At 41.9% G+C, this 27718-nt stretch overlaps 1 protein-coding gene across 1 annotated transcript; it reads right to left on the minus strand.

The window, feature by feature from the left end:
• Positions 1 to 1322: 1322 nt before the first annotated feature.
• On the minus strand, positions 1323 to 27718 carry mtnr1al (melatonin receptor type 1A like). The gene is made up of 2 exons (XM_074648999.1): positions 26985 to 27718; positions 1323 to 6487 (listed from the first exon to the last, which is right to left on the minus strand). The coding sequence occupies exons 1-2, from the start codon at positions 27286 to 27288 to the stop codon at positions 5721 to 5723; spliced, it is 1071 nt and encodes a 356-aa protein (XP_074505100.1). The 5' UTR covers positions 27289 to 27718; the 3' UTR covers positions 1323 to 5720.

Here is a 27718-nt window from a genome sequence, read left to right on the forward strand (position 1 = left end):
ACAGGACTTCCTCAGATCTCGCCCTTACCGCAGAAACAGACTCAGACTACAGAAGAGGGCAGAGGGATGGATGGATAGTGTGCGTGTGTTAACAGGGAGAAACCAGACAGCTGTCAGTCTGGTGAGAGTTTCTAATGATAGAGAGACACAGAGAGAGGTGGAGTGATTTACATGTTTGAATCAAGACACAGCAGGGAGAAGAATTATTTATTTTTCTCCATTTTCACCATTAAATATTAAAAAGGTAGGGGTATATTGTTTTCCCATGTTGTGTCTTTACAGTAAACAGAGACGCTGTAAACAAAGCAGAGACAGACGGCCAGCGGCTCACAGTGAATGTTCTTTTATTAAGACATGTTTTCCAGGGCTCGGTTGGTTTTCTTTTGTCTCGTCAACATTACAGACATTCAGAGGAAACATTCTCCACGGCGATGTGCAAAACAGCGTATGATAGGAAAACAGGTACATTCTCATTGACCGAGTGGCTGGCCTTCAGCCACGGACACAGACACTTTGTTTTTTACATTTTCTTTTTTCCAAACACACAAACAACAACAAGCTCAGGTCATTGCATTGACTTTTAGCGCTTAACAGAATAAAAAAGAGGAATCTTTCGATTTACACCACTACAGGTAAAACGCCAGTATTTTATAAACCCTCAGTGGGCCAATTATATTCACTGCTGTCCTCAACAAGTTGCTCTAACTAACACATGGGGTTGATTCATTAATCCATATTCTCTCTTAACCCTTTCTTTTATTGAATATCTAACTTTTTAACTCTCAAAGGAAGGCAAACTGATGAGGGAAATGTATTTGTTCACCTCCACACATTGTCCACCCATATGACTTTTCTTTTGAGAACAGGGGGATCACACTGTCGTCAACCCAGTAGACATTGTTTTGGTAATTTGCAGGTGAAAAGATCTCTGCTCCTAGATCCAAACTGGGCCAAAGATTGGATGTTTTTGGAGACATATAACCCTTGTTTCAACATATTTCAATGATTATATTTAAATATGTAGTTTGAATCTGCTAGTGAAGCCCAGTTTTAGATACCTAGATTTGAGCTTGAAGGTTCACATCAACTATTAATTATTAAAATAGCAACTATTTCCAATTGCTTATACTAATAATTTGCATTTATAGAATATTATATATATTTTTCAAAAAAATTAATGATGAGAGCAAAATGTACTAAATATACAAAAAAAAAAAAAAAAAATCATATAAAAATAATGCAATAAATGAATAGTCTACTTAAACAAACAAGAGTTTTGAGTCTATTAGCTTAGCTTAGCATAAAGACTGGAAACAGGGGGAAACAGCTAGCCTGGCTCGGTCCAAAGGTGACAAAATCCACCAACCAGCACCTCTAAAGCTCTCCTCTATTCTCAAATTGATAACCTGCAAATTATCCAGTTAATGTCTACTGGGTACTGAAGAACAAAAGATTTCAAAAAGTCTCTAAATCTACCCTTAAAGACTCTCAGGGCCATTTTAGGTAAATTAAAAAAATAAATTACAAACCTGGGGGAGAGGGATAATATTCCAAGAAAATAGTCAGAATTTCAATGATAAAAGTTGTACATTTATGAAAAAAAACTATAGATGTTCTCTGAGATTAAAGTGGCAAATTTACGAGGAAAAAAATCACAAATTTGCGAGATTAAAAAGTGCGAAAATATCAGTTTTCTTCACATAAATCTCTGAGATTAAAATGGAAAAATTACGAGAAAAAACTCACAAATTTGCAAGATTATAAAGTCATAAATGTACGAGAAAAAAAACTCAACTGCAAAACCATGGTTATGAAAAATAGTTGTGAAAAAAATTGTTGGATCAATCTCATCACACCACAGACGCCACTGTTAAACACTGCGGTAACGTGAGCCACTGAGTGCAAAATATATTATAGACTCTCCATCCATCCATGTTCAAACTCCAAGGACAAAATTCACCATAATCTGTAGTTCAACACGAGCAGTTATGTTATGTTCCTTTTCTGTGTTGTTTTCCCTTCACACTGACACTGTGACAGTTAAAAGCATCAGAGTGTAACTATGGTAACGCAGTGTGTTCAGAGTAACCTCTTTGGGTGGTTGGGTTTGTTTTAGAGTGCTGAAATACAAGACATGCCTTTGTGTAGTCAAAGATAGAAGTTGGTTGTTGTTCAGACAGTGGCTGGTGTTACCATGGTTTTTTCTTGTTTTTGAGTTTTTTTCTTGTAAATTTATGAACTTATAATTGCGAAAATTTGAGATTTTTTTTCTCGTACATTTACGACTTCAATCTTCTTTTTTTAATATTACCCCTGTCCCCTAGCTCCATAGTTATAATTATTATCTTACCTACAGTGGCCCTAATGAGCTGTCATAATCCCTGGGTTTGTAACCGGCAACATTTTGGCACAAAAATGAAACAAACACATACACACACATTCCCTCCTACACCGGGCCCTGTTTAAAGTCCTTGATGGACCTTTAAATTGGGGAAGAACTGGTCCCAGATCAGCCTGACGCACACACACACACACATACACACACACACACACACACACACACACACACACACACACAGAGTGAGCTCATTAAAATGGGACTGAAGCACAGGCGGATTATCACAGCAGCAACACCCTGCTTATTCAAACATGCAACATTCATCTTTCACTTTTCCAGGAGTGTGAAACACAGTGATGTGGTCAGAATACTGTTCAGAACAACTTCATGTTCATGTTTAATATTCAAATATGAAGTGTAAAGTAAATATACTCAACTGCTTGCGGGTGTGTGATGTGTAATTGAGCCCAGTGTGTGAACACTGGAGAGTTTTGGGAACTGAAAGTACCAGTTTTGATGTTTGAGGATGAGTTAGAAATGAAAGTGCACACAGTATTGTTTCTGAATGGCAGAGACACCGTGTTTTGTCTTTTCTTCCACTCTGGTTTTGTTCATTTAAGTGTCTTAAACAGACATGTCCGGTCCAGATGTGAGAAAACATCTTCATCCTGGATCAACGCAGGACGTAGCACAGGTGGAGGGTCCATCCCACCTGTGCTGTTCCTGTCCCAGATAGAAGACACCCATGATGTGAAGAGGATAAAAGACTCAACGCCTCAGCAGCAACAAAACATCACCAACAGCTTTCAGAGAGGAAATACTCCAGAGGTGAGTCAAAGTCACAAGTCTCAGTCACAAATGTTGTTACTAAAAGTCAAGTCCAAGTCCTAAACTCAGAGTTTCAAGTCCTTAACAAGTCATTATTATTTTAGACGGTGAGGTAGAAGCTACGCCATTTATATTACGGGGTAATTTACTAGGAGTGCACATTTGCACATATCTGAATTGCATTGAACCCAGCTCATTCTCACTCCCAACTTGTCAAATACCACCGCTTGGTCAGTGACCCTTGGCATCGAAGACTGACGCACGCGGTACCCCTCTCTCGCGTTACTTTTGGACGGATCAGGGACGGCGTGTCAATATACACTCGTTACATGCATAGTGTCCTTTCAAAATAAACTTCCGTTTTCACAGGAAGCTAGGTTTAGGCAACACAACCACTTAGCTGGGGTTAGGAAACGGTCGTGGTTGACGGTAACTTCACTGACTACTGACTCATGTGACTGACTATACAGACGAGTCACACTGTGCCTGTCAACACCATAGACTGTATTAATAGATATGAATATGACACAGTCCTGCCAACGTGGCCAACAACGGTACTGCAACAAAAAACATTTCCCCATAAACCTCTATTATAAAATAGATGTCTGTTAGAAGGCTGTGATTTTCTGTCACAGTGTTAATGTCGGCGCTACAGTACATGTCCACCAGATTCGGCGAGGACGCTAGGGGATGTGCTGCTCCACTCAACTGCTTCAAGCAGTGACGTACAATATCGTTAAATGAACCTGATTGGTTTTCTGCTCGCCGTTACAAACAGGAAACAATACGGCGGCCTGCTCGTAAACTCTCTGTTATTCTGTGTAAACTATCCACCAAAATCTACTTCTGAACATTTTAAGAATCTCGTTTCATTTTAGCACTAGATCGCCTAGTTTGACAGCTTGGTCCAAGTTCGGTGAGCCGGACGCGTTGCGCTGGACACAAGCTCATTTGTGTAAAGTTGAGATTTTTCAACTTTATGCAAATACAGACTCTGTCCACTGGGCGACTGCTTCTCCTGTTTTCCATAAGAAATGCATTCAGATCTGGTGGAAATTCGCCGTTCATGTCGGTCTGAACGCAGCCTTGAGATGGGATTAGTGTGTGTACATGATCAGGCCGTGTCATGGTTTACTCATAATCCTCACTACTGTGTGAAGAGCAGCCGCTCAGCATGAATTCCTATCAATTGTTTGCTTAAGTTTTCACACAACAGGGAAAAAAATGGTTAATCGAAACTTCTAAGATCTCTTAATGTAATTTTTGAATAGGCTAATTTTTCACCTTTGCGGTTGGGAATACTATCAAGTCATGAAGTCAAAGGCCTAAAGTCAAAGTCAAGTCACTGGTCAAAGTCAACAACTCTGTTAGCATCCCTCCATCCATCCTTTCGTCTTTTTCTTTCTTTGTCCCAGTGAGAGTTTGGCTTGTTACTCCAAAAAATTAATTGTCAAATGTAAAATATATATAATACTGTAAACGAACAGGACTATAGACAAGAAGACTGTCAGCCTCGATCACAGTTCATGTTAAATCCTAATGTTTGAAAATGTGCGTGTAGCACCTTTTAATCAATCCTTAATTCAAAAGTATATCACACTAAAGTTACTATGAGGAACTTTTAACTGGTTATGAAACGTCTCAATTTAATACTGATGCCTCTATATGACCTACATAAGCAAACGAGACCATCAGTGAGAAGATTGGCTATTTCTATATAGTTATTATTAATACTTGTCATCGGTGCCACCGGGTCGGATTCGGCGCCAAATCAGGTACTGTCAGACCCTGCTGCCGCAGTAAAATGAGAGGTTTCCTAAAGGGACTCTGGTCCACGGGTACTGTGAAAGTCAACACAAAAATGAAAGTTCCCCGTAGTAACTTTAATATTCCCGAAGAGCACCAGTTTGTTATTCTAATCAATACATTTTTTTTTTTTTAAAAAACATAATTCTGAGCAGCATCAGTCAGATTTCCCTTCTGTGGAAACAGAAACAGTGTCCACTATCCCTTTAAAAAAATCACAGTATCGGAGTATTTCTGTCTTGAAACAGAAGATTTTATGCATCAAAATGAATCAGGCGAGGAAGATGATCACAATATTTGAATAATCCAACATCAAATTGAAGTATGAAGTTGGTAAAAACATAAGAAACAACTTTAATTTGAACAATAATTCATGACTTCATTATAAAAGGAAGTCATGATAAAACACATTACTAAGTTACTCCCAAACTCTAGTCTCTGCCTGCCTCTCTGTAGATTTAAAGTCTCTCAAGGTCCCTGAAGGCATCACTGATAACTCTCTGTGTGGCATCATTTATTTCACTTTGTCTCTCCTCCTCTTCTTCACCTCCAGATATTAAAGTTCTTCTATTTTTTACTCTCATATAAAGTGTTTTTCTTTCTTTTTCATGTAGTATATTTGTTTTCTTTCCATCTTATTAGTACAGTTTTCCTCTCTTTGTCAAGGTCAAGCTTTTTAATAGCCTTTTCTTGTCACAAAAGTTAAAAATGACCTCCACCCTTTCCTTCCCCTCAGCGCATCGTCTCATTAGTGAAACTTGAAGATGATCAGGACGATCCTCTTGTACTCCTTCCTAAAGTTGTGGTTCAGGACGCCGTAGACGACAGCGTTGAGGCAGCTGTTGAAGTACGCCATAAAGTAGCTGGCCGTGAACAGCCACTCAGGTATCGCCTGGCCCAGCCTGGAGTCCAGTGCCACTGCCAGACCGATCAGGTTTATCGGCGCCCAGCAGACAGCGAAGAGCACAAACACCACGAACATGGTGAGGAAGTTGCGGAGGTCGTGTGGTTTGATCTTTGGCCGCGAGTCCGGCTTGACCCTCCGCCTCACCTGGATGACGAGGATCCAGATGCGCAGGTAACAGTAGCTGACGATGCCGATTGGCAGTATGAAGTGCACCACCACCACCGTGATGGTGTACAGCGAGCTGACCGACTGGGCAAAGGTGCAGGAGTAAACCCGCGGGTCGTACTGCAGCGACTCCACGAACCAGTTGGGCACGATGGCGAGGATGGTGAGCGCCCAGACCAGCACGACGTAGCACATGGTGTTGCTGTTGGAGAAGAGTTTGTCGTACTTAAGACTGTGGCAGATGTAGCAGTAGCGGTTGATGGCGATGCCCGTGATGTTGAAGATGGAGCCGATGACGCTGAGGCCCATGAGGAAGCCGCTGATCTGACAGTGGATGTAGCCGGCGATCCAGCCGTCGTGGAAAATGGCGGTCAGGACCAGCGGGTAAGGATAGATGGCGACGACCAGGTCAGCCAGAGCCAGGCTCACCACGAAGGCGTTTCCTGCAGACAAGAGGGGAGACAGATGAATCATCAGCAGTTAGAATATGAACTGTGAAAGGTGAGTAAGCTCCAATTATTCTTGTTTGTCTTGGATATACCAACAGAATCACGTGTTTGACTAAGTGAATGTTGCACCTCCAGCCTGCCTAATTAAAGGATCTCACCAGTGTATAAATACAGATTTCATCTATTTCACAGTACTGATGAATTATAATAATCTTCTACCTTCCAGCCATTGGTTTCCATTTATTTCTACTCAAATCAACTTGTCAAGACTTGAAACTTGATTAAGGGTTCTGAAATTGCTCACTGTTGGTGCATTTATCAATGGTCACATTTGAATGTCATGAGTTGTTGGCCATTAGCTATGACTTTGTAGGGCAACCGGCCTCAACCAATATGTCTTATTTACACCTTTCTTATAACTTATCTATGTTTATATATATATTTGTTCTGAAATGGAACAACTGAAACATAAACTAATTTCCCCCAAGGGATCCATAAAGTATTTCTGATTTCTGATCAGTAAGGATTGGTGTTAGACTACATTGACACCAAATTAGTCCTCCCATTCATTTTGAATGTGGGTAGTGCCTGTAGGCTGCGGCACTGGGGGCATGACATTTCTGCATGTCATGAAAACGCAATTCAGGCTTTTTGCGTGTCATTTATACGCCACAGGATTATTGTTGTCAAATGGTCGGCAACAAAACCACTTAGTTAGGATTAGGAAAAACATTATGGTTGGGCTTAAACTAAGTAAAACAACACTTTGGCACACGAGCACCATTCTCAAGCAACAAAGACGTTGTTATTGCACGCAAAATGACTACAAATTACCATGTCATTCATACGGCATTTGCTGACACTGGGCTGTTTGGAGAAATTCAACCCGACATCACGGTGCGTTGGCCAATCACGTAACCAGCGATCCAGAGATGTGCAACCTCGCCATAAGGGAACAGAAGCCATTAATCGTGGTGCAGTCGCTTGGCGTTAAATGGGCCATTAATAAGTGACACTCCCACATCGCCGCACAACCCTGAGCTAATCACTGGCACACCTGATTTTGTGTGAAGGCAGCCATATCTTTACACTTTCTTTCCCTTCCTCTGGAAAAGGCTATTTGCTTTGACCTTTAAAAGTGGTATATATAAATAAAATAATGATAATTATACACTTTTGTACAACGTTTGATGGTAATGTAAATCAGTGCTGAAAGGATTAGTTGATTAATCAACAGAAAATGTTCAAGTAGCTACTGGAACATTCAAAACCTCTTAAATATTTGATAAATATGAAAACAGGGCAGGATTGGAGTAGAAGGGAGTTGGATATTTTCTGACATTTTTGTAAGAGACAGGAAGAGACTGAAGGTTTGGTGCCAACAAATGTAAAAACAACTTGACAGGAAAGAAACGAGTTTTGACAGAAAAACAGCAGAGCGGAGCAAAACACAAACAAAAGCCAAACAAAAAACGGGAACATGGAGCTCGGAACAATCTGAACAGGACGTCACTGACGGAAACAAAAATAGCCTCCAACAAAGAAGATGAGCGAGCGGCAGACAAAAAACAGAAGGACAAACTCCCAGTCGTTTCCCAATACCCTCCAACGCAGCATCTGGATCATTACTCTCCAAACCTCATCACTGCTGCTCAAATACCTTCACCATCATTACAGGCTAATAAATACAACTGTTCAAAGCTGCTCCATTGATTCCATATTGACCATTCAGGTCAATAATCTGCACTCTCACCACTTTAGACAGCTCACACACAATCACACACACGAAAAAAGTTCATAATGATGGACCATTATTGTTCCCCGGGTGGGCGGTAAACACTGGTTGGTATGCCAGCCACAGCACCAGGTGTGTTACAGTTTATTCCATGATCATTTTAAATGTTATTTTTCAGAGCTACGAGCACCACAAACACAATTCCGTTCACCTCCATTGTATCGGGGTGGAAACGGATGCAAATATCTCAAAACCTGGTAAAAATAAAACCAAATGTATCAGCAGGTATAGGCCACCTTTAACATGTTACACTTGCTCCATGCTTACATGCTCCAATCAGATCTCATTAACAAACTGAGCATGCCGCTTTGAAACCCCTTCAGCGGCGCCTGAGAGGTGCGTCTCCGCTCTCTGCAGCTGCTCTAATTGATACGCTTTGGTGGTGGAAGCTTTTATCAAATTACATCTTCACACCCAGAGGGGAGCTCGGTCGTTAACTCTGGCAGTGTTAATAACACCGTCTTCTATACCTGCGAAGCTACGCGGCACCATTCAGTATTTATCACCCCCTGACTCCATCTTCATTAAGATGAAGCTTCATCGTTTCTATTCTGAATGTCTCCGGCGCGTCACACAGGGCCAGTTAGGGAAGAACTCGGAGCACAGACAGGGGACTTGTTATTAACCGCCAGCCAATATGTGCTTCTGTCTTTATTACTGCGTTTGCCCTTTGTGACTATTCCCAACAACATCCCTCCTCTCCTCTCGTCTAAGCTGCAGCTATATGTTAATAAACGAGGATGAGAAACGCTGCCACGGTTAGAGGCTCAATTCCCTGTGTAGTTCAGTAATAGAGGAAGACATTATAATAGAGTCAGTCTCATATGAGCCGTTCATGCTGCTACATATAGATTCATGGTACTTCGTGTTACATCTGTTCCTGCAACATCACCTCTACTTCCCATCCTGTGTCTATACCCAACCTGCTGGAGGTGCTGGACTCAAATACTCTGCCAGATCGTAGTCTCTGCATCAGTTAGCCTTCCGGCCTTTTTCGCATGCATACATAATCCTGTTGTTGCCTGTTATCTCTAGACTTTCCTCTCTCCCCTGTAGTTCCACCTGCTCTGACTCCAGTCCTTGTCTCCTGGCCCAGTCGCACGAAAAGGTGTATGAATTACACATAATGCGCAAGGAATATCATATGCATAAGAAAGGCATTCTTGTTTTTGGCATTTCATTTGTACACCATGTAGTCTGTTCTGAGTCCAATGCTACGCTCAGAGCTAGTGATGTCAGTGCCTGAAGTGGGCCAGTACTCACCAGTGCTGAGTACCGGTACTTCAGTATACGCACCAGCGTTATGCACGCACCATCTGAAAAGATCCTAACTACGTTTACAACCCCAAAGCCTAAATAAACGCTTCAGGTCGCGGTTACGCCCGTGAGACGCAGCTGAGACGTGAGCCTGCATGGAGCCGATGCAGATAGCTGTACAGATTAAAATGAGATTTTTTTAATGCTGCTGTTGCTGTAACTACACCATTAGTAGCTAGCTGCAGTGTAAATTGACTTTGAGGCTGTCGGTACTGGTTGCTACTGTGGTGGCAGCGGAACAGAGTCTTTGACTGTTGCACTAAACTATAGGTCTTATGTGGCATTCATCTGCTTTTATGCATTTATGGATGCTTTTATGGATGATGTATTGCCTGTCTGATGTATTCCTTCGAAGGCCTTATTGAAAACATTTTTGTGTAGACGAATATTTAAAAAAAAAAAATTCATCCACAGAGCCTTTAGAAAGGAGCCAAATAAAAGTATGGCTGTTCCTGAAAAGAGATTATTATGACTGTGATTTCATCATTAATCATTTAATCATCAAATGAATGTTTTGTTTCTCTCTGTGGAAGATATCAGACATTTGGTTCCCACTTCTAACAAGGCTTGAGCCAATAGTGCAACAACATTGGTATCTCGCGGTATCGCTCAGTTAGTGTGGAAAAAACAGATAAATGGCTGAGATTGACGGTAAAAGCCTGGCAACGACTTGTTGTGAAGTGAATCCAATAGAACGGAGGAGGGAGAATGCGACATCTAGTAGCTGAATGTTATCAATATTATCAATAGCACCTTTAACTGACACCTGACGGACAATCAGAGACTAATCATTTTTGTTACCGTGGATGTTGTTAGACGCTGGATGTAAACATAACTTCTGTTTGTTTACAACTCTACAGGGCACCTATATATCATACTTTCAGACACCCGATATGACTCCATAGTACAATACATTCAGACAACCGGAGGGACCTCAGCTCCCAAATGATACATTAAACGCAACCAGCTATGCTAATTAGCCTGTTCATTAAGACAAATGATGAATTAATGAGCAAAGATTTCTATCAGCGCAGTGTGATCTTTGCCTCTTGAACGCTCTGAGAAGTTACAGTACTTTCAAAGACATCGCTTTTTTTCCACATTGAAATGCAAATTAATGCAGCGAGTCGCTCCGAAATCTAATCAGCTCATCTGTTGTCGTAGCGCTGTGAGCTTCCTCTAGTCTGCTGTTCTGAGTTACTGTGTTTGTAACAGCCGGTCCCACACAGACAGATGTCAGCGTGGTCGAGATGCTCGTCTTTGTTCCTACACTCCTCTCGTGTTTCATTTGTTCCTCCCAGCAGTGCGAGTGTGTTCATCGCTGCAGCCGCCGCCGGTGTGTGTCATCCTGACGGCGGCGGCTTGTACCTTTTTCAAGTACAACAGCAAACACTGCTGTCAACCACAGACAGAGAGATACTGAGCTGCAGTTTGTGGGAAAAAATAGACACTTTGTCTGCCTGACTCAACCTCCGACTGACATTTCTGGATCATATTGTAAAGACACAGAAGTTGGAGGTTATAAAACTGAGTAATTAGAGGGTCATATTCAGGGCTGTAGCCACGATGGGAGTGAGATACTGAGGTCATGAGTTCAAAATTCCCCCAGCAGAACTTTCCACAAAACAAAAAGTTATACTTTCCAACATTTAAATGTTATTTGAAGTCTTCTGAACATTTTCATGTTCATTTCATGTTCATTTTTTTTTACTCGGAACCTTTAGACCTGCAATAAGCGTCCTTTAGCTGCTAAATGTCAACTCAAGTTAAGTCAATATAATAACCCAATATCACAAATATGTCTCTGGGGGCATTTGTACAGCATCAACACTTTCTGTTCTTTTTGATCATCACTTGAGAAATGGAAAAACTCCCCAAACAAACTCCATTAATGGGAAACAAAATGGAAGAAACCTAAATAAGAGTAACAGAGGAGGGATCCTTCTGCTGGACGGACAGACATGCAATAGATGCCGTGTGTACAGAATACACAACATATTAAAATTACAACATAGACAATCCAAATGACAAGTAGAATGTGAACATATATGAAAAAGATTGTCGAAAAAAGAATTTGCAAAACAGCTAGAGCCTGAGAGACACAACCTCCTCTCCACCATGTAACCTGGAAAAAGGAAACCTCGTCTCATGGGAAGGTGTATAAATAGCACGCCAACTTTAAGGACATTCTGCATGTCATGATGACGCATTTTCATTTAACACCACGTTGTTAACAGGAAACGGTCACGGTTATGTTTAGGCAACAAAACTAGGGTAATTGCAAGGCACAGTGGTGCAGTGGTTAGCACTGTCACCTCACAGCAAGAGGGTCGCAGGTTCAAAGGCAACAAAACCACTTAGTTAAGTTTAGCAAAAACACCATGGTAGGGCTTTAAATAAGTCCATGAACTAAGTCAAATATGTACATAAACAACGTAACTTAGGTATGGAAAACACATCACAAACATCCCTAACATCACTTCAAAATAAGTCATGTGGATACATGCAGATGTGTTTACATTGCAGTCAGTACAGACTTTTCCCAGTCTCACCAAATGGCGTAGGCCTATGAATGACAGGGTAATTTGTCATAAGTCATTTTGTGTGCAATAACAACGCCTTTGTTGCTTTTGGAGTGTCATTTCACGCCATCTAGTCTGTTGCTCAGAGATAGTGACGTAGAAAAAAAAGTGACAAGGACGATGGGAGGGAGAGGAGATGGATGGGTCCAACAAACACAGGACTTTCCACCAGGAGACCCGTGCTCGTGTGCTCAAGGTGTTGTCGAGTTATTTTGAAGTAACGTTAGTGACGTTTGTGACATGTTTTCCGTACCGTAACATTCTTTACCTACATTTTTTTTACATAATTTACCTACTTATTTTGAGCCCAACCATGATATTTTTCCTAAACCTAACTAAGTGGTTTTGTTGCCTAAACAATGACCGCGACCGTGTCACGGTAAGGACGTGGCGTGAAATGACGTGAGAAGACTAATGACATGCAGAGTGTCTTAAAATGTCGTGCTATTTCCTCTTCTTCCCATGAGATCAGGTTGACAGACTACATGGTGTGAAATGACACGCCAAAAGCAAGAAAGGCGTTGTAATTGCACGTGAAATGAGTTAAGAAATTAGCGTTTCATTCATACGCCATTTGGTGAGACCGGGCCTGAAAGAGGACAGCCTACACAAGAAAACAAGACGCAAAACTGAAGCACGTTATTCACACAGATAGGAGAGAGCCAAGAGGAGAGGCTGAATCTCCTGGAGGACGGAGATCCAGATCCAACATGTGGAATGAGGCACTGAGAGGCTCTGCTATGTTTACCAGCTGCTCTCTAACTGTGTCAAGTCAAGTCAGTGTTATTTATACAGCCCAATGTCAGATAAACAATGAGCTGAAACTCACTATGACGCTCCGTAAAAGCCGAGGGGAGCAGCAGATTTAGGCTGTAATTCTTCATAGATTCATCACATTGTCACAATAAAAAATATCAATTATAGCCCCTTTAAGATATTTCGGCTAAAATTGAGTAAAGAACGAGTCTATAAAAACCAAGCAAGTATACTAAATGTGTAATCGCAGAATGCCATCAACCAGTGAGATGCTTTGCATCAGCAGAACATCTGTGCTGCAGCTGGAGGCGATTAGCCACTGTAGCTGCTCAGCCTTTGATCAATGGATGGCTTCAGCAATTAGTGAAATGATTGTTAGCGTTGGTGCAGAACATGGAGGGCATTGACAAAGCTGATGAGAAAGCCGCAGGTAAACCAGGAAGGCTAATGGGTCTCTGTATTTTAATTTATGTTTCTCAAGAATGGATTTCTTGTTTCTATGCAACTCCAGCTGTAAACCTTAATGGTCAAAATTCACCTTTGCTCGACTTTAATCTGCAAATTTGGATGACCAGCTAATAAAATATGTTGTATTAAAGGGGACATATCATGAAAAACTTGAGTAGGCTCATTACAATATACCGCCCACAGACAGAGGGTAAATACAGGTATATTCAAACAGACAGTATGATAAAAATAATGTGTTTTTTTTAACTTTACATGTTCTAGTAGAGACCCCAAATACAAGTATGAACCTGAAAATGAGCATGATATGTCCCCTTTAATCCCTTAGCACTCTACAGAGTTTTAAAGCTAGAGTGAAGATACATCATATGAAACTAAAAAACCTAAGGAATCTGGACAATATTTGCCATTGTTAAATAATATATATATCCATACATTTGCATAAAGCAGCATATTTGCCCACTCCCATGTTGGAAAGAGTATTAAATACTTGACAAATCTCCCTTTAAGGTACATTTTGAACAGATAAAAAATGGGCAATTAATTTGCGATTAATCACGATTAACTATTTGAATCAATTGACAGCCCAAATACATATATGATTTAACAATATAAATGTGCCTGAAAACCAAAACAATATGGATTTCTCACATCAATAATTGTCCATTTGTTTTAGGTAATAAAACCCAAATTGAATGGATATGGTGCCATATTGTGATTTTAACTCTCACATCGCAAAACTGTGTTTTCAGATATGTGATGAGCCATCCAACTATCAATCTCATTGGACTGAAGAAAATATGACAAATATGACCTGACCTTTAAAGCACCCGCCCCATGCTGCTCTTCCATTGGTCAGAACCGTTCAATCCAAGCTCACTCATTGGCCAGACTGATGAACCTTTCAGGGTTCAGAATTGAAATTGTAATTTACTGATTGGCTCCTGGACATTTCAGTCAAAGAGTTACTTCCTCATCAATCAAGACACCATGCTGACTCAAGACAGACAGTTTTACTGACAGAGTTTAATACATCAAGTTGGACCTTTAGCTACATTTTGGGTGAAAATATGACCATTATATTGGAATCCATTGTCCCTGCTGTGAATCACAAATGACAAAAGTTTGTGCAGCCGCCTTTGAAGCCTACAGGAGCTAAATATTTGATACTCTAAGAGGGATTTGGGATGGTACATATATAGCAATGGGTGTGAAGTTGCATTAAACTGCACGTTCTACATTTTACTGATAGAAACACGGCAGATACATTTATATAACACATTTATTTCCAGAGTCAGGATCTGAGGGTGTGAGGTTAAAGATGTTGCCTCCAGCAGTGTCCTCACCAACAACACTGAAAATACAAAGAGAAGGAATTATATAAAACGCTAAAGCATCAGAGCAGTTAAAGGGAATTAGATAACATAAATCATGGCGCTGTGGACGCTCACCAGAGAGTCTGAATCCTCGGGCAGGTGTGCTGCTTCAGGACGAGGTTGGGCAGGTGGCGCGGATCAGGTCAGGCTCATCAGACATGATGTCAGGGGGAAAAGGGAGGCCATGACTTCATGTCATACGCTGCAGCAGCAACACATGCCTTCAGCACACAGCAGACGTGTGCTGCGTTGTTAAGCTTCCTGCCACCTGTTTCTGTTGTTGTAACTCCTCTTTGTTTTTTGTTCTCTGCGGATCAGTTTTACTATTATGTCTCATGATTTTGAGATATCCACAGCTATTGGTGGAAGAAGAACTCAGATCTTTAACTTAAAGTCAGCACATTAACAGCTGTTGTTGCCTGTTGGGCTGCAGTTTGCCATGTTATGATTTGAGCAAATTTTTTTAATGATAAATGCAGTACCTGTGAGGGTTTCTGGACAATATTTGTCATTGTTTTGTGTTGTTAATTGATTTCCAATAGTAAATATATACATTCATTTGCATAAAGCAAGCATATTTGTCCACTCCCATGTTGATAAGAGTATTAAATACTTGACGAATCTCCCTTTTAAGGTACATTTTGAACAGATTTGTACAAGAGTGAATCATGTATCATAGCAGATGCATTTCAGACACCCAATATGACTCAACAGCTTTTACAGGGCTCGTCTAATTTCCATCTCTTCCAATAAATATTTGTCTTTTAGGCTGTAAATGGACAATAAACTGAGGGTGAACCTGAGATTTAGTGTGTCACCATTTCACGATTTGTCAAAATGTTCCTGACACGCTAGTTTGTTCTGATGTGTGAAGAACAAGATGACAAAGATCAACTTCACAAACACGCAAACTGCAAACTCACACTGTTTGGCTGCACTGTAAACAGACATACCAGCTGCTCTTTTGTTGTGTTTCTGACAAAGTAGCTGAGCTCAATAGCTCAATATTTACACCGTCAGATATGGTCAGGGTCGGAACAAGCTGCAAAAATCTACAACAAATATATTTTTATTTATTGTCAGCCTTCCATGATGATTGAAAATGCTTTTGCTGGAGCAGGAACTGCACCACACAGCATTTCTAAAAGCTGTGCTATCTGAAAACCCCGAGGGGAGCTTCCATGAATATTTCTTTCACCTGCTGGCCATCTGTGACCTTGATCGGGCAGTGCAGTCACCCAATACTGAAGCTGTAAAGGTTTAATGATGTGAAGGCAATACAGATCACTCTTCATAATCCCTTAAAATCTATACTTGACAAGAAAAATATCTATTCAGTGAGAGGAAAAGAGAAAATGAACTCTGTCAGACCTCAAATTCATAATGACACAAGAATAAAGTGCTGATGTCTCGACTAACTCAGTCACTGTCAGCATGTTTTGCTGTAAGTAAGCAGCCAAAACAGGCTTCACCGATACCAAAGGGGTTTGGTCCTGATGTCTGGTTCCAGTTTGAAAGACTTAAGGGGTCTAGAGGGGATGCTAAGGGGCCATGACTCCGATCATGGTTCAGATCCATCGTCTGTTGTGAATCAAAACTCATACAGCTGATTTTCTCTGAAGGATCAAGCTACAAATTTTTGCAACTAATTATTATTTCCATGATCGATTAATCTGACTAGTATTTTATCTTTATATATATCAGAAAGTACAACGGCGTATTAGGGCCAGTGTAGGCTAAAAAAATAATATATAGATACAGTTTAAATATCAATATACAGTATATGGAGCTGGGGGAAGGCAGTAATGTTCAGGGAAAAAACTCTGTATTTCCAAGATTATAGTTGTAAATTTACGAGAAAAAACACACAAATTTGCAAGATTGTAAATGTAAGATGTAAATTTAAAAGCGGTTTCACCAAAAACGTGCAAGTTCGAGGAACAACATGCCTAATTTAGGTTGCACTCAAAGTTGTTGTGTTTCTGCCAACCGAGTAAAACAAAAACTGATTATAGATCTCAACTAAATCTGAGTTTTGTTCTTAAATATCAAGTTATGTAGTGGACTTAATGTCTTTACTTTAACTTTACTTCAAAATGTTGAATGTTAAACCTACATAGATTCGATGAGAGATTTGAAAGGACCAGGGGTTTGATGGACGGATTGACTTGTGGTTTCAGAATGCCCAAACCTAATTATAGCTGCTGGATGTATGTTTTATTCACGTTCATTATCTGGTCATTGCTGACCGTTTCACTCATTTACATAATAAGTCTCATTAGTTGGGAGCTTCAGGGCTCGTTGAGATCCACCAGAGCTCCTCGGAGTGAACGTCTTGAGATGTTGGAGATGAAAATGAAGGTCAGAAAGGAATCGTGAGCTAATCTTACGAGTAAATCCCCTCAGTGGTTGGTATTTCAAAGCAGACCCCACTTCCTGCTGCTCTCCAGCTGTCAAACCGGTTGGTTCTAGGATTAAGAGAATCACCCAGAGAACCGCCATCTGCTCAGCTTTACTTCTCATGATGCAGAGAGTGACACCACCCACCATCCCAACGATTAACACTGACCAAACTCCATCTGTGTGGAGCCGCTGATATTTATCACCACATATAAATATATATATCACAGACTGTAAGATGATGTTTTACCCTGTTCTTTAAGAGCACATTAACTTTGTTTGTGGTCCTGTGTGGATGGTTTTTGACCACTAGCAGCGCTACAGAGCAAGGTTTAGATGAGTGGGTCCCTGTTTAGTTTGTATTGTGTACAAACAAAAGGATTATTAATATTTCACTGTTGGTGGTGGTAACCTGCCAACAAATGTTGCAATGCACTAAAGGAAACAACAAGTTAGCAAACATGGATGTAAACAGTGGAAACACCAAGGGCAAACAGAGGCAGATTTGCTCTATGTGGCACAAACACGTCTACTCAAGCTGAACGTTTTAGAGATCTCAATTTGTTTGACTCCTCTTTTTCTGTGTTTAGAGATGGAAGCAAAAAGTAAACAACCCAGAGGGAACGGAGTTGAATCAAGTAGAGTTCATGGTAAGTTTTGAAATCTCTTTTGTCTGCAGCTGCACATACAGCACACATGCACACTTTACTGATACACAAACACAGTAAATGTCTGTACTGTCAGACTACACGTAGACAGAGACTGCTTGTGCACATACATTTGGGTATCTGGAGTGCCTACCAACCAACAAACTGTGCAATAAGACAACCCCGTTAGTTTTTAGTTGGCTGTCTAGATAAGAAAACATCAAGCTATTCAGAGCAGACTGGACTTTTTCAGGGGGGGTGACTGGTGACTGGTAGGATGACGGACAGTTACGTAGTGTATGTGAACATAACAAGGCTGCTGAATGAGAGACGCGTCCGCTGTAACTTTACACAGAAACACAGCCAAACACCTCACAGTACAACCAGCTGGGAGCGCATCTATTTCTATTTGTAACTTCACCTTTATTAACTTTTTTAATTTTCAAAATAAACTTGCAAAATGATCCATCTGTCGCCTGTACCATCTGTTATAAAGTAACAAACACAGTCCCCAGTTCATTACATTATCAAGCAATTAGCAAACTAAATGAAATATAAACTCATTTTATTACATCCGGACAAACTCTTATATTATCCAACAGTTGCCATATGTCCAACTGAACAACTTTAGTAGTCCTACTATATGTATAAAATCTTTGCTGGGATGGTGGAGTGAGCAAAATATTCATTTCAGTTTTCAGAAGTTTCTAATCCTTTTGTAAATGTAGCCTATATTATCATATTAGATAGCACAACGTAGTTCATGAGTGTTGATTGATGGATGTAAATCTGTATGTTTTTGCATACATTACAGCCCCACATAACATATAACATAGTTTAACATTTTACAAAGGTAAAAATGCTGCTTGTACTATATTTAGACCCATAACATGCATCATTCTGTGACATTTTACGTTTTTGCACACATTGATGATGCCACTGTCATACCCTCCCTCTGTAAATCTCCAGACCTGTAACACCCCCACCCATTTCTAACACCCATTTCAAACACCTGAGCTAATTGGTATGCATTGCTCCGGGATTGTGACCCAGGTCGTATCTGATTTTGTCCTGACCAGGGATTAACCCGGGTTGACTGGCTTGGTTAGAACTGACTAAAGAAGGGTTGAACATGGGTCAGATAACCCTGGTCCAACCCTGGTCAGTGGTGTGAAAGAGGAATTAGAGTTTACTCTCTCTAATGTGTGTCTTGGTGCCCCAATTTTGGTTTCAATAAGATGAGCTTAAAGATGTTTGTTTCAGGAAGTTTATGCCTTGATTGGCTCTCAGGCTTCAACAGTCAGTTGACCAAATTTAGATTTTTTGGCTCTAACTCACAGGATAGTTAATAAAGTTCCTCTGGAGAACTGTGAGTGACGTTAGAGAGAGTCAGTTTGAGCACCTCGTGTAGCAGCTATCGGCCTTTTACTGCTTTATTCCCGACACTGGACACTACTGAACTTGTATAATTAAGACAAAATAAAAATGCGTGTTCATGAATGGATCTGGATGACATTTAGAGTTCATCGCTGCTGTGGATTACTCTGTCCAGATGGGACTGTCCTCTGGCTCTGAAAAGGTTAAGACCACCGGCCGTCAACTGGAGAGGCGCTACAAAAGATCTGGCCTCACTGTCCACCTTGAGGCTTATAAAGAGCATGTGAGGGCCTACAAAGTAGCTCTCTCCCAGGCCAAAACACAGTACTACTCCACCCTCATTACCAACCAACAAAACCACCCCAGACTGCTGTTCTCCACCATCAACCGGCTCCTTCGCCCCCTCGACCCCCCCCTCCCCTCAGGTGCCCCCGACCTCTGCACTAAGTTCCTGGACTTTTTCCAGGACAAAGTCGAGTCCATCCATCAGCAGCTCCTGGTGCCTGCCCACCTCCCTCCACACACACCTCAGCCACTGGGCGTGGCTCCCTTGGATGTTCGCCTGCCTCAGTGCTCCCTCTCCTTCTTCTCCCCTGTATGTGCTCCTCAGGTCGCAAAGTTGGTCACTAAGGCCAAAGCCTCCACCTGTTCTCTGGACCCCATGCCCACAGCCTTGGTCAAGGCGTGCCTACCTGCCCTGTGCCCCATTATGGTCAACATCATCAACTCCTCCTTGGCATCTGGTCTTGTACCCGACAGCCTCAAGATGGCATCAGTCACTCCCATCCTCAAAAAGCCAGGTCTGGACCGGGATGACAGCAACAACTACCGACCGATCTCCAACCTCCCTTTCCTGAGCAAAATTCTGGAAAGAGCAGTGGCCGCCCAACTCCATCAACATATGGCCAACCATGAGCTCTACGAAACGTTTCAATCTGGCTTCAGACCACACCACAGCACAGAGACCACCCTCATCAAAATCACAAATGACCTCCTCATCGCTGCAGATTCTGGTCACATCAGCATCCTCGTCCTCCTGGACCTCTCAGCTGCCTTCGACACAGTCTCCCACACCATCCTCCTCACCCGCCTATCTGACTACCTTGGCCTCACCGGTTCAGCTCTCTCTTGGTTTCAGTCCTACCTCACAAACAGAAAACAGTTTGTCACCATCAGAGACTCCAGTTCCACCCCGGCCCCAGTCAACCATGGCGTACCTCAAGGCTCTGTGCTGGGACCCCTCCTCTTCACCATCTACATGCTCCCCCTTGGTCAGATCATCCGCCACCACGGTCTCAGCTTTCATTCATATGCTGACGACACACAACTATATCTCAGCACCAAACCATCCACCCAGCTACCCCCACAGTCACTTGTAAACTGCCTACATGCAATAAAAATCTGGATGTCATCAAACTTCCTAAAACTCAACAGCAACAAAACCGAGCTCATGGTTGTGGCTCCCAAGGCCCTGCTCCGGAAGGTTGGAGATCTCCACCTGGACGTTGACGGCTGTTCCTTCTCCCCATCCTCGGAAGTCCGCAACCTGTGTGTCATCCTGGACCCAACACTATCATTCCAATCTCATATCAGGTCCATCACCAAATCCGCCTTCTTCCACCTCAAAAACATCTCACGTCTCCGGCAATCACTCTCTGACTCTGTGGCAGAAACCCTCATCCACGCTTTCGTCACCTCCCGTTTGGACTATTGCAATGGAGTTCTGTCCGGGGTTCCCAGCAAAGCCCTGGACAGGCTCCAGTATGTGCAAAACTCGGCTGCCAGGGTTCTCACCCGCACCAAGCCCTGGCAGCACATCACCCCCACCCTCATCCACCTCCACTGGCTCCCGGTCAAGTCCCGCATCACCTACAAGATCCTCCTCCTCACCTACAAATCCCTCAATGCCCTGGCTCCTCAGTATTTATCTGACCTCCTCCACCCTTACACACAGCCCCGGAACCTTAGATCCTCAGGCACGGGTCAGCTCTCCATCCCTCACACAAGAATGCGAACTTTTGGGGACAGAGCCTTCAGTGTGACAGCCCCCACCCTCTGGAACTCTCTCCCCATAGAGCTCTGCAACGCACCATCTCTGGACACTTTCAAAAGACTCCTCAAAACCCACCTCTTCACCAAGGCCTATGGCCTCTAGCTACTGTTACATTTGTTGTGTTTATTTATGTCTTTGTTAAGCGTCCTTGGGTTTCATGAAAGGCGCTATATAAATCCAAGCTATTATTATTATTATTATTATTATTAAGACTGGCCTCTAGATCAATGAAACCTGTCTGACTCGCTCACGCTTCGACAAATTGATTTCCAGCAGGACTCGGTGTCCAGCAGGACTCGGTGTCCACGTTTGAGCAATTCCACCGAGAGCTGAGCGGAGCAATCAGAAACGTTCCTCTCGTGATAATTGCCTTTTCAGATGTAAACAATTACAGCTATTTCTGTTGAATTGTTCTCCCAGAGCGTATTAACAGAGTTGTATTTACAGGTGTTTTTTTTGCATGAATGAAGGTAATGTGTCGTGTTTGTGTAGATGTGGTGACATTGACATAATGAACGGTGACGGGACTTCACTAATGACAGAGTAATCTATCTCTGACAGGGCAGATGGAGAGGGGAGATTAATGGATGGAGGGGACAACAGGGAGATGGAGACAAGAGGATATTCACTGGTAGGAGAAGAAAAGAGGAGAAAGAGGAGATGAGAGACCTGACAGGGCAGGAGAAGAGGAAAGAGAAGAGTAATCAAGAGGAGGGGAGGGTGATTGAAAAGGGAGGAGAGTAGAGGACAGGTGAGAAGAAGAGACTAAAGAATGAATCAAACGGAAAGGATAAAAAAAGGTTGGATTTTTGGGAGAAGGAGAATTGGAAAGGCAGGAGTTGAATTGAGTCTGGAGTTGAGAAGATGAGGGGGTAAAAGAAGAGATACGAGAAGACAGGAAGGGAAATGAGATGAATGAGGAGGTGGCGACGGGAAGAATAAATGAGAGAGCTGAACAATTCATCCAGTTTTCCACCTCCAATCGTTCCATTTTCACTTAGGAATTCCAGGGATCTTCCTCCCACATTGATGGAAAAACAGGAGAAGACAAATTACTTTTTTTGTGACCGATGCGTATGGGACAGCTTTGACGAGCTAAAGGGAATTGGTGTTTATGTATTGATTCATGGCGATGCAAATTAGTCACGGTGACAGTGTGTGGCGCTCTGGAGCATGACTGTGACGGGATGATCGCAGGCTGCAGATTTAGACACTCGGGTGATGGAGAGTGATGCTGGATAGAGATAAAGATAATTAACTTGCAAAAACCCTGCCAGCTCAAACCTCCCCTTCTTAAATTCACCACTTTCTTGACCAAAGATCACTTACTTTGTGATCTTATCACTCTAAAATAAAGACATCCACGCCCCATTGCAACAGATAAAGGTGCTCTATACAATATCCAGAGCATTAGTATATCATCAACAACTATTGTCTATGTAAAGATATAGAGGAGTAATGTCTACCTGAGCAGAGAATGAAGTCTTTCTCCCTCTGTGTGTGTTGTAATCAGAGCTTCTCTGTGCTTTGTTCACGTAGCCGTGTGTGCCTTACAGTGCATGTGAGCGTGCCCAACTGGCTAGCTCATGGCCGCCGCTCTGCGCTACTCTCATACGGCGGTTACGGCTGATAACGCCGTCCTGACCGACAGCATTGTCGTGGAAGCGTAGCACACATCCTCTGGTTCCCTCTCATGTTAACACTGTTATCTCTGTCAGCAGTGTTGCCTTTGTTCGCTCTGTTAGCACTGTTAGCTATGAGCTACCGGCTCAGCCGTCACCCTGTTGAGAGCCGTGCGGAGGCAACAGAAAAGCTCCCAATCTCGCATTTAGCACCTTTTAAAGTAGTTTGAACACAGCTTGTTCAGACGAAGTTAAAACTAGGCTACATTTGACTGAAAAGTGGATATTTTTTAGACTTTCACATTACATATATCCATTGTTTCAACATCATTTCAATAACTGTATTTCAACATGTAGTTATATCTGCTTCACATTGAAATACAGTCATTGAAATGCAACCCGGTCGCCAGAAAACTGTTGGCATTGTACGTTTCTGCAAACCATAGGATGCATTAAACATCGTTTCTGAACCAAAAATAAATGTCATAGCTATGTTTCATATCAGCCTCGTATCATGCTTGCAGAAACACAATATGAAATGTGGTTAACGTTGTGAAACGATTGGTTTGGTTTAGGCAAAAAAACTACTTGGTTATGGTTAGCGAAAAAATCATAGTTTGTGTTAAAATAATAATGGAACAACGGAACAGAACAACACAACTAGCATAAATAAATAACCTAAGTCCAAAGCAGACTTTCTAACACAACGTTATGTAACTAGCGTAAAGTCAACATTTACTTTTGGTTCACTCGGGACACAAACAGCGACCACCGTCCTGTGTTTGTTTGACCCATACATCCCTTCCTACTGTCGGCAAGTGTCCTTGAGCGAGACACTGAACCCCAAGTTGCTCACTGGGAGCTTTACAGCAGCCCACTGCTCCTAAATGCTTAGAATGGCTTAAATGCAGGTCAAATTTTATGTATGTACCTATATGTATATGACAAATCTAATAAAGTCCAATTTAACTTTTTTAAGTTTATGATTTCTGTCAAATACTGGTTTGCTTGGAATGTTCATTTGAAACATAGAAAAGGCTCCTGGGAAATGCCACAAAAAGAAAGACAACTTGACATTAATGGAACTGCTGAAGAGGCAAACAAAAGTTTTCCTCACAATAACCGATATTTCTCAACACTCTTTCCACTCTTAGGGCGCAAGTATACTCCATCAGAAATGCTCATCGGATCATCAAAAGGCTCCGGAGACCTCCTCCCCTCACACCTTCCCAACATCAGATTAGGGGGCGCTGTGTCCAACAACATCACGCCATGATTGGCCATCCGTATGAAGGCAAGAAAGGAATTTCTCACATGTCTTCTAGGAGACACTGTCTGAAAATGGGCACAATTATCCCCATATTCAAACCATACAGTCTCCCCTCTTTCCACGCTCCTCATGTCTTTGTTTGTCTTCTGCCATTGAAATAAGTCCCATGACTTCAACGCTTTCAACATTCACACAGGATCAGGGTTGCAAAATAACCGTTTTCAGCCAGGTCCTTTAATAAAAGTCATTTGTCAAACATGATTATATCAATAATCATCTTGGTGTGGATTTTAACAAAACTGTAGAAGTGCAAAGCAGCAAAACATTATTATTTTCACAACGTCCAGGTTTGTCAGCTCAACATCTTTCTGTGCACCCAAGCATGTGAACGCACCACAGCAGCACATCTTTCAAACCAATCATTCGACAGTACAACCATTTAACATTGCGAAAACATAAAACCTGACTTGATGATTACTCAACTGTCACTGGTGATCAGTGGTGAAACATTTTGACACTAAAACATAAAGACTGTTTCTAAAAGTGCAGTTTTATTGAGATTTTTGACTTTTTACCATAAAGGTGTTAAAATGAGCTGAATGTAAAACACTGCAACCAGATGCCAACAGATTCACCTGCTTTCCATAGAAATTTACCAGGAGTTGGTGGCCATTTCAACCTGATCTCATGGGAAGGCATATGAATAACATGACATTACAAAGACATCCTGCGTGTCATGAACGCAAAACTACAGTAATGGCAAAAAAACATTTAGTTAGGTTTAGGAAAAACGTCATGGTTGGGCTTAAATTAAGTATGTAACCTACTCTATATACATACTGAAACAATGAAATAGAAGTACAGATAACACATCACAAACGTCACTGTATAAAAGTCCTGTGTTTGTTGGACCCATCCACCTCCACTCGGCGTTCTTATTGCACCCAAAATGACTTGCGAATTACCATGTCATTCATACGCTATTTAGTGCTACCGGGCTGCACCTCCTGTTGATCTGAATCGATTTAACAAAGACACTGAGCTGAGTGCTTTCATTAACCGGCAGCTCATTCACGATTTCAAAGAGGAGACGGCCACCCTCCTCCTCCATACTTAACTTGGGATGTGACCTTTCACAAGCAAGCCCTCTCTAACATCAACATGTTTTGTTGAGGGATGCTGTGAAGTGATGTTCCTATTAATATTGACTATTATTATCAGAGCTTAACGGTAAATTAGGCTCCATGATGCAGCGCTCGTAAACGGCACAACAACTCATCAATATTCATATGTTGTGGAGTGAGTGCAAAGCAGGTGTCCGTCCTCACTAAGTGCCTTTAATGTGATATTGAGTGCTTCATATGGCTCTGCAGGCGCATGCTGCTGAGTGAACGATAACAGTTAGGAGCCTGGATTGATTCCCTCTCTGTCTGTATGTTTGACTGCTCCTAATTGACTGGGTTATTTATGCACAGAAGTGCTCTTGAAGGCTCGTAGTCCACATCAATCTGGGACTATTATTAGATTTTAAAATCGATTACAGTGAGTCACCAACTGGGGCCTTGACCGAGAGCCAAAATGTCTCTCAGCCTCACAGCAGAGCTGCTCCACAAGTCTCAACTGTTTTCAGACATTTGACGGTGACAACTATTCTGTCAGTGCTGCATTTTTATAAAACTACAACGTGTCACACAGCATTTGGGTTGTGATCGTCTGCAGCGTGACAAACATTCTGTCAAACTGTCCTTGAGTAACACATCAAGCAGTGATCTGTTCAAGACGCTCGCTCAGCACGGCAGCGACAGGAAGACGCCAAGATGGAGAAAGTTACAGAGAATTGAGCTCTCAAGGAGTGAAATGACTTCTCCTGCTAATGATCTCATAATGAAGTTACAAAAACACTTTATAAGCAATAAGCTGGTGTGGAGGCTCACTTCGACTGCTGTCGGTGGATACTAACTGGATATTGTGTTTGCCTCCTATAATAAAGGATAGTATCCTTTCTGCTCAGTCTTAAAGCTAGAGTGAAGATACTGGCATCATATTAAACTAGAAAACCTAAGGAATCCATTGGTACCAACCATGTCATACTAGCTTTTCGCAAAGGAGGCTAAATAACGCTCCAAACTTACGCTAAATTTTGTCGAGGAAAAACTGGCATGGCCATTTTCAAAGGGGTCCCTTGACCTCTGACCTCAAGATATGTGAATGAAAATGGGTTTACAGACATGCCCACTTTATGATAATCACATGCAGTTTTGGGCAAGTTATAGTCAAGTCAGCACACTGACACACTGACAGCTGTTGTTGTCTGTTGGGCTGCAGTTTGCCATGTTATGATTTGAGCATATTTTTTTATGCTAAATGCAGTAACTGTGAGGGTTTCTGGACTATATTTATCCAGTAATTTTTTCCAGTAATACAAATATACCTCCATTTGCATAATGCAGCATATTTGTCCACTCCCATGTTGCTAAGAATATTAAATACTTGGCAAATCTCCCTTTTAAGGTACATTTTCTACAGATTAAAAAATGTAATAACCAACTAAAATAATTAAAAGTTCTATTACTAATGTTTTTTTAAGGTAAACTATTAGAAGAATATCATAAGAAAGGAAATAGAGTATAAATTCACTGAGCGCAACACTGTAGCCTGAGTTCATAGTGACATAACCTCCAGAAACACTGGATAAAGTTAAATTCTCTATTGATAAACATAATCATTCAGTTACTCCATGGATATTATAGAAAACTTAACACTTTTGAACTCACTCTTGAGTTTCTCCACAAACCGACTATAACGTGCACAAACACAAACACCTGTCCTACCTGCTTTCCTGAGTTTCCTGTTCCTGAACACGGACACGATGACCAGCAGGTTCCCGATAACATCCACCACGATGGTCGTGATGAGGACGCCGGCCAGCAGGGTCACCGCCCAGGGGAAGGTCTGGTGCTGCTGACCCGGAGACCCTTCCTCTCCCACCGTCGTGGAGTTGCGCGGCCCCAGCGTCCCCTCCACCATGGTGGGCTCATGGTCCTCCAGGGACATCAGTTGCGGGAGGTGCCTCGGGTCGACCAGTCGCATCGGGTAGTAGTGGTGGTGGTCGCGGAGGGTCAGTCCATTCAGCATTACGCACGGCTTGTCCAGGGAGGCTGGAAGTCAGTCAGAGTTGGGGTGCTCAGTCAGTCTGTATAATGACCTTGTAAGAGCCACAATGTGTGAATATAAGTTAAAATACATAATTTCTAGTTATTGTGGCTGACTTAGGTAATGTTTAAAAAGGTAAAGAGACAAATGCATGTATTTTGAATTTTTATGATTTATACTCCCTTTAATATAGTGAGAGAGTGAGTGTGCATTAGAGTCAGGAGGCAGAGAGCTGCGTTAGGGTTAGGGAGCACATAGTTTTTCTACCGTGTGACACTATGTAATATCTAACTTTTTTCAGTAAACGTTTTTAAACTGGATTACATCTCCTGTCATTCGCGACTGAAGTTACTGTGCCTACAGCTCGTTTGTGGCTTATTTTTGGGATCCAGACGGAATGCCACTACAGACC

The sequence above is a fragment of the Sebastes fasciatus genome, chromosome 10 (genome assembly GCF_043250625.1).
Source record: "Sebastes fasciatus isolate fSebFas1 chromosome 10, fSebFas1.pri, whole genome shotgun sequence".
Taxonomy (NCBI): Eukaryota; Metazoa; Chordata; class Actinopteri; order Perciformes; family Sebastidae; genus Sebastes; species Sebastes fasciatus.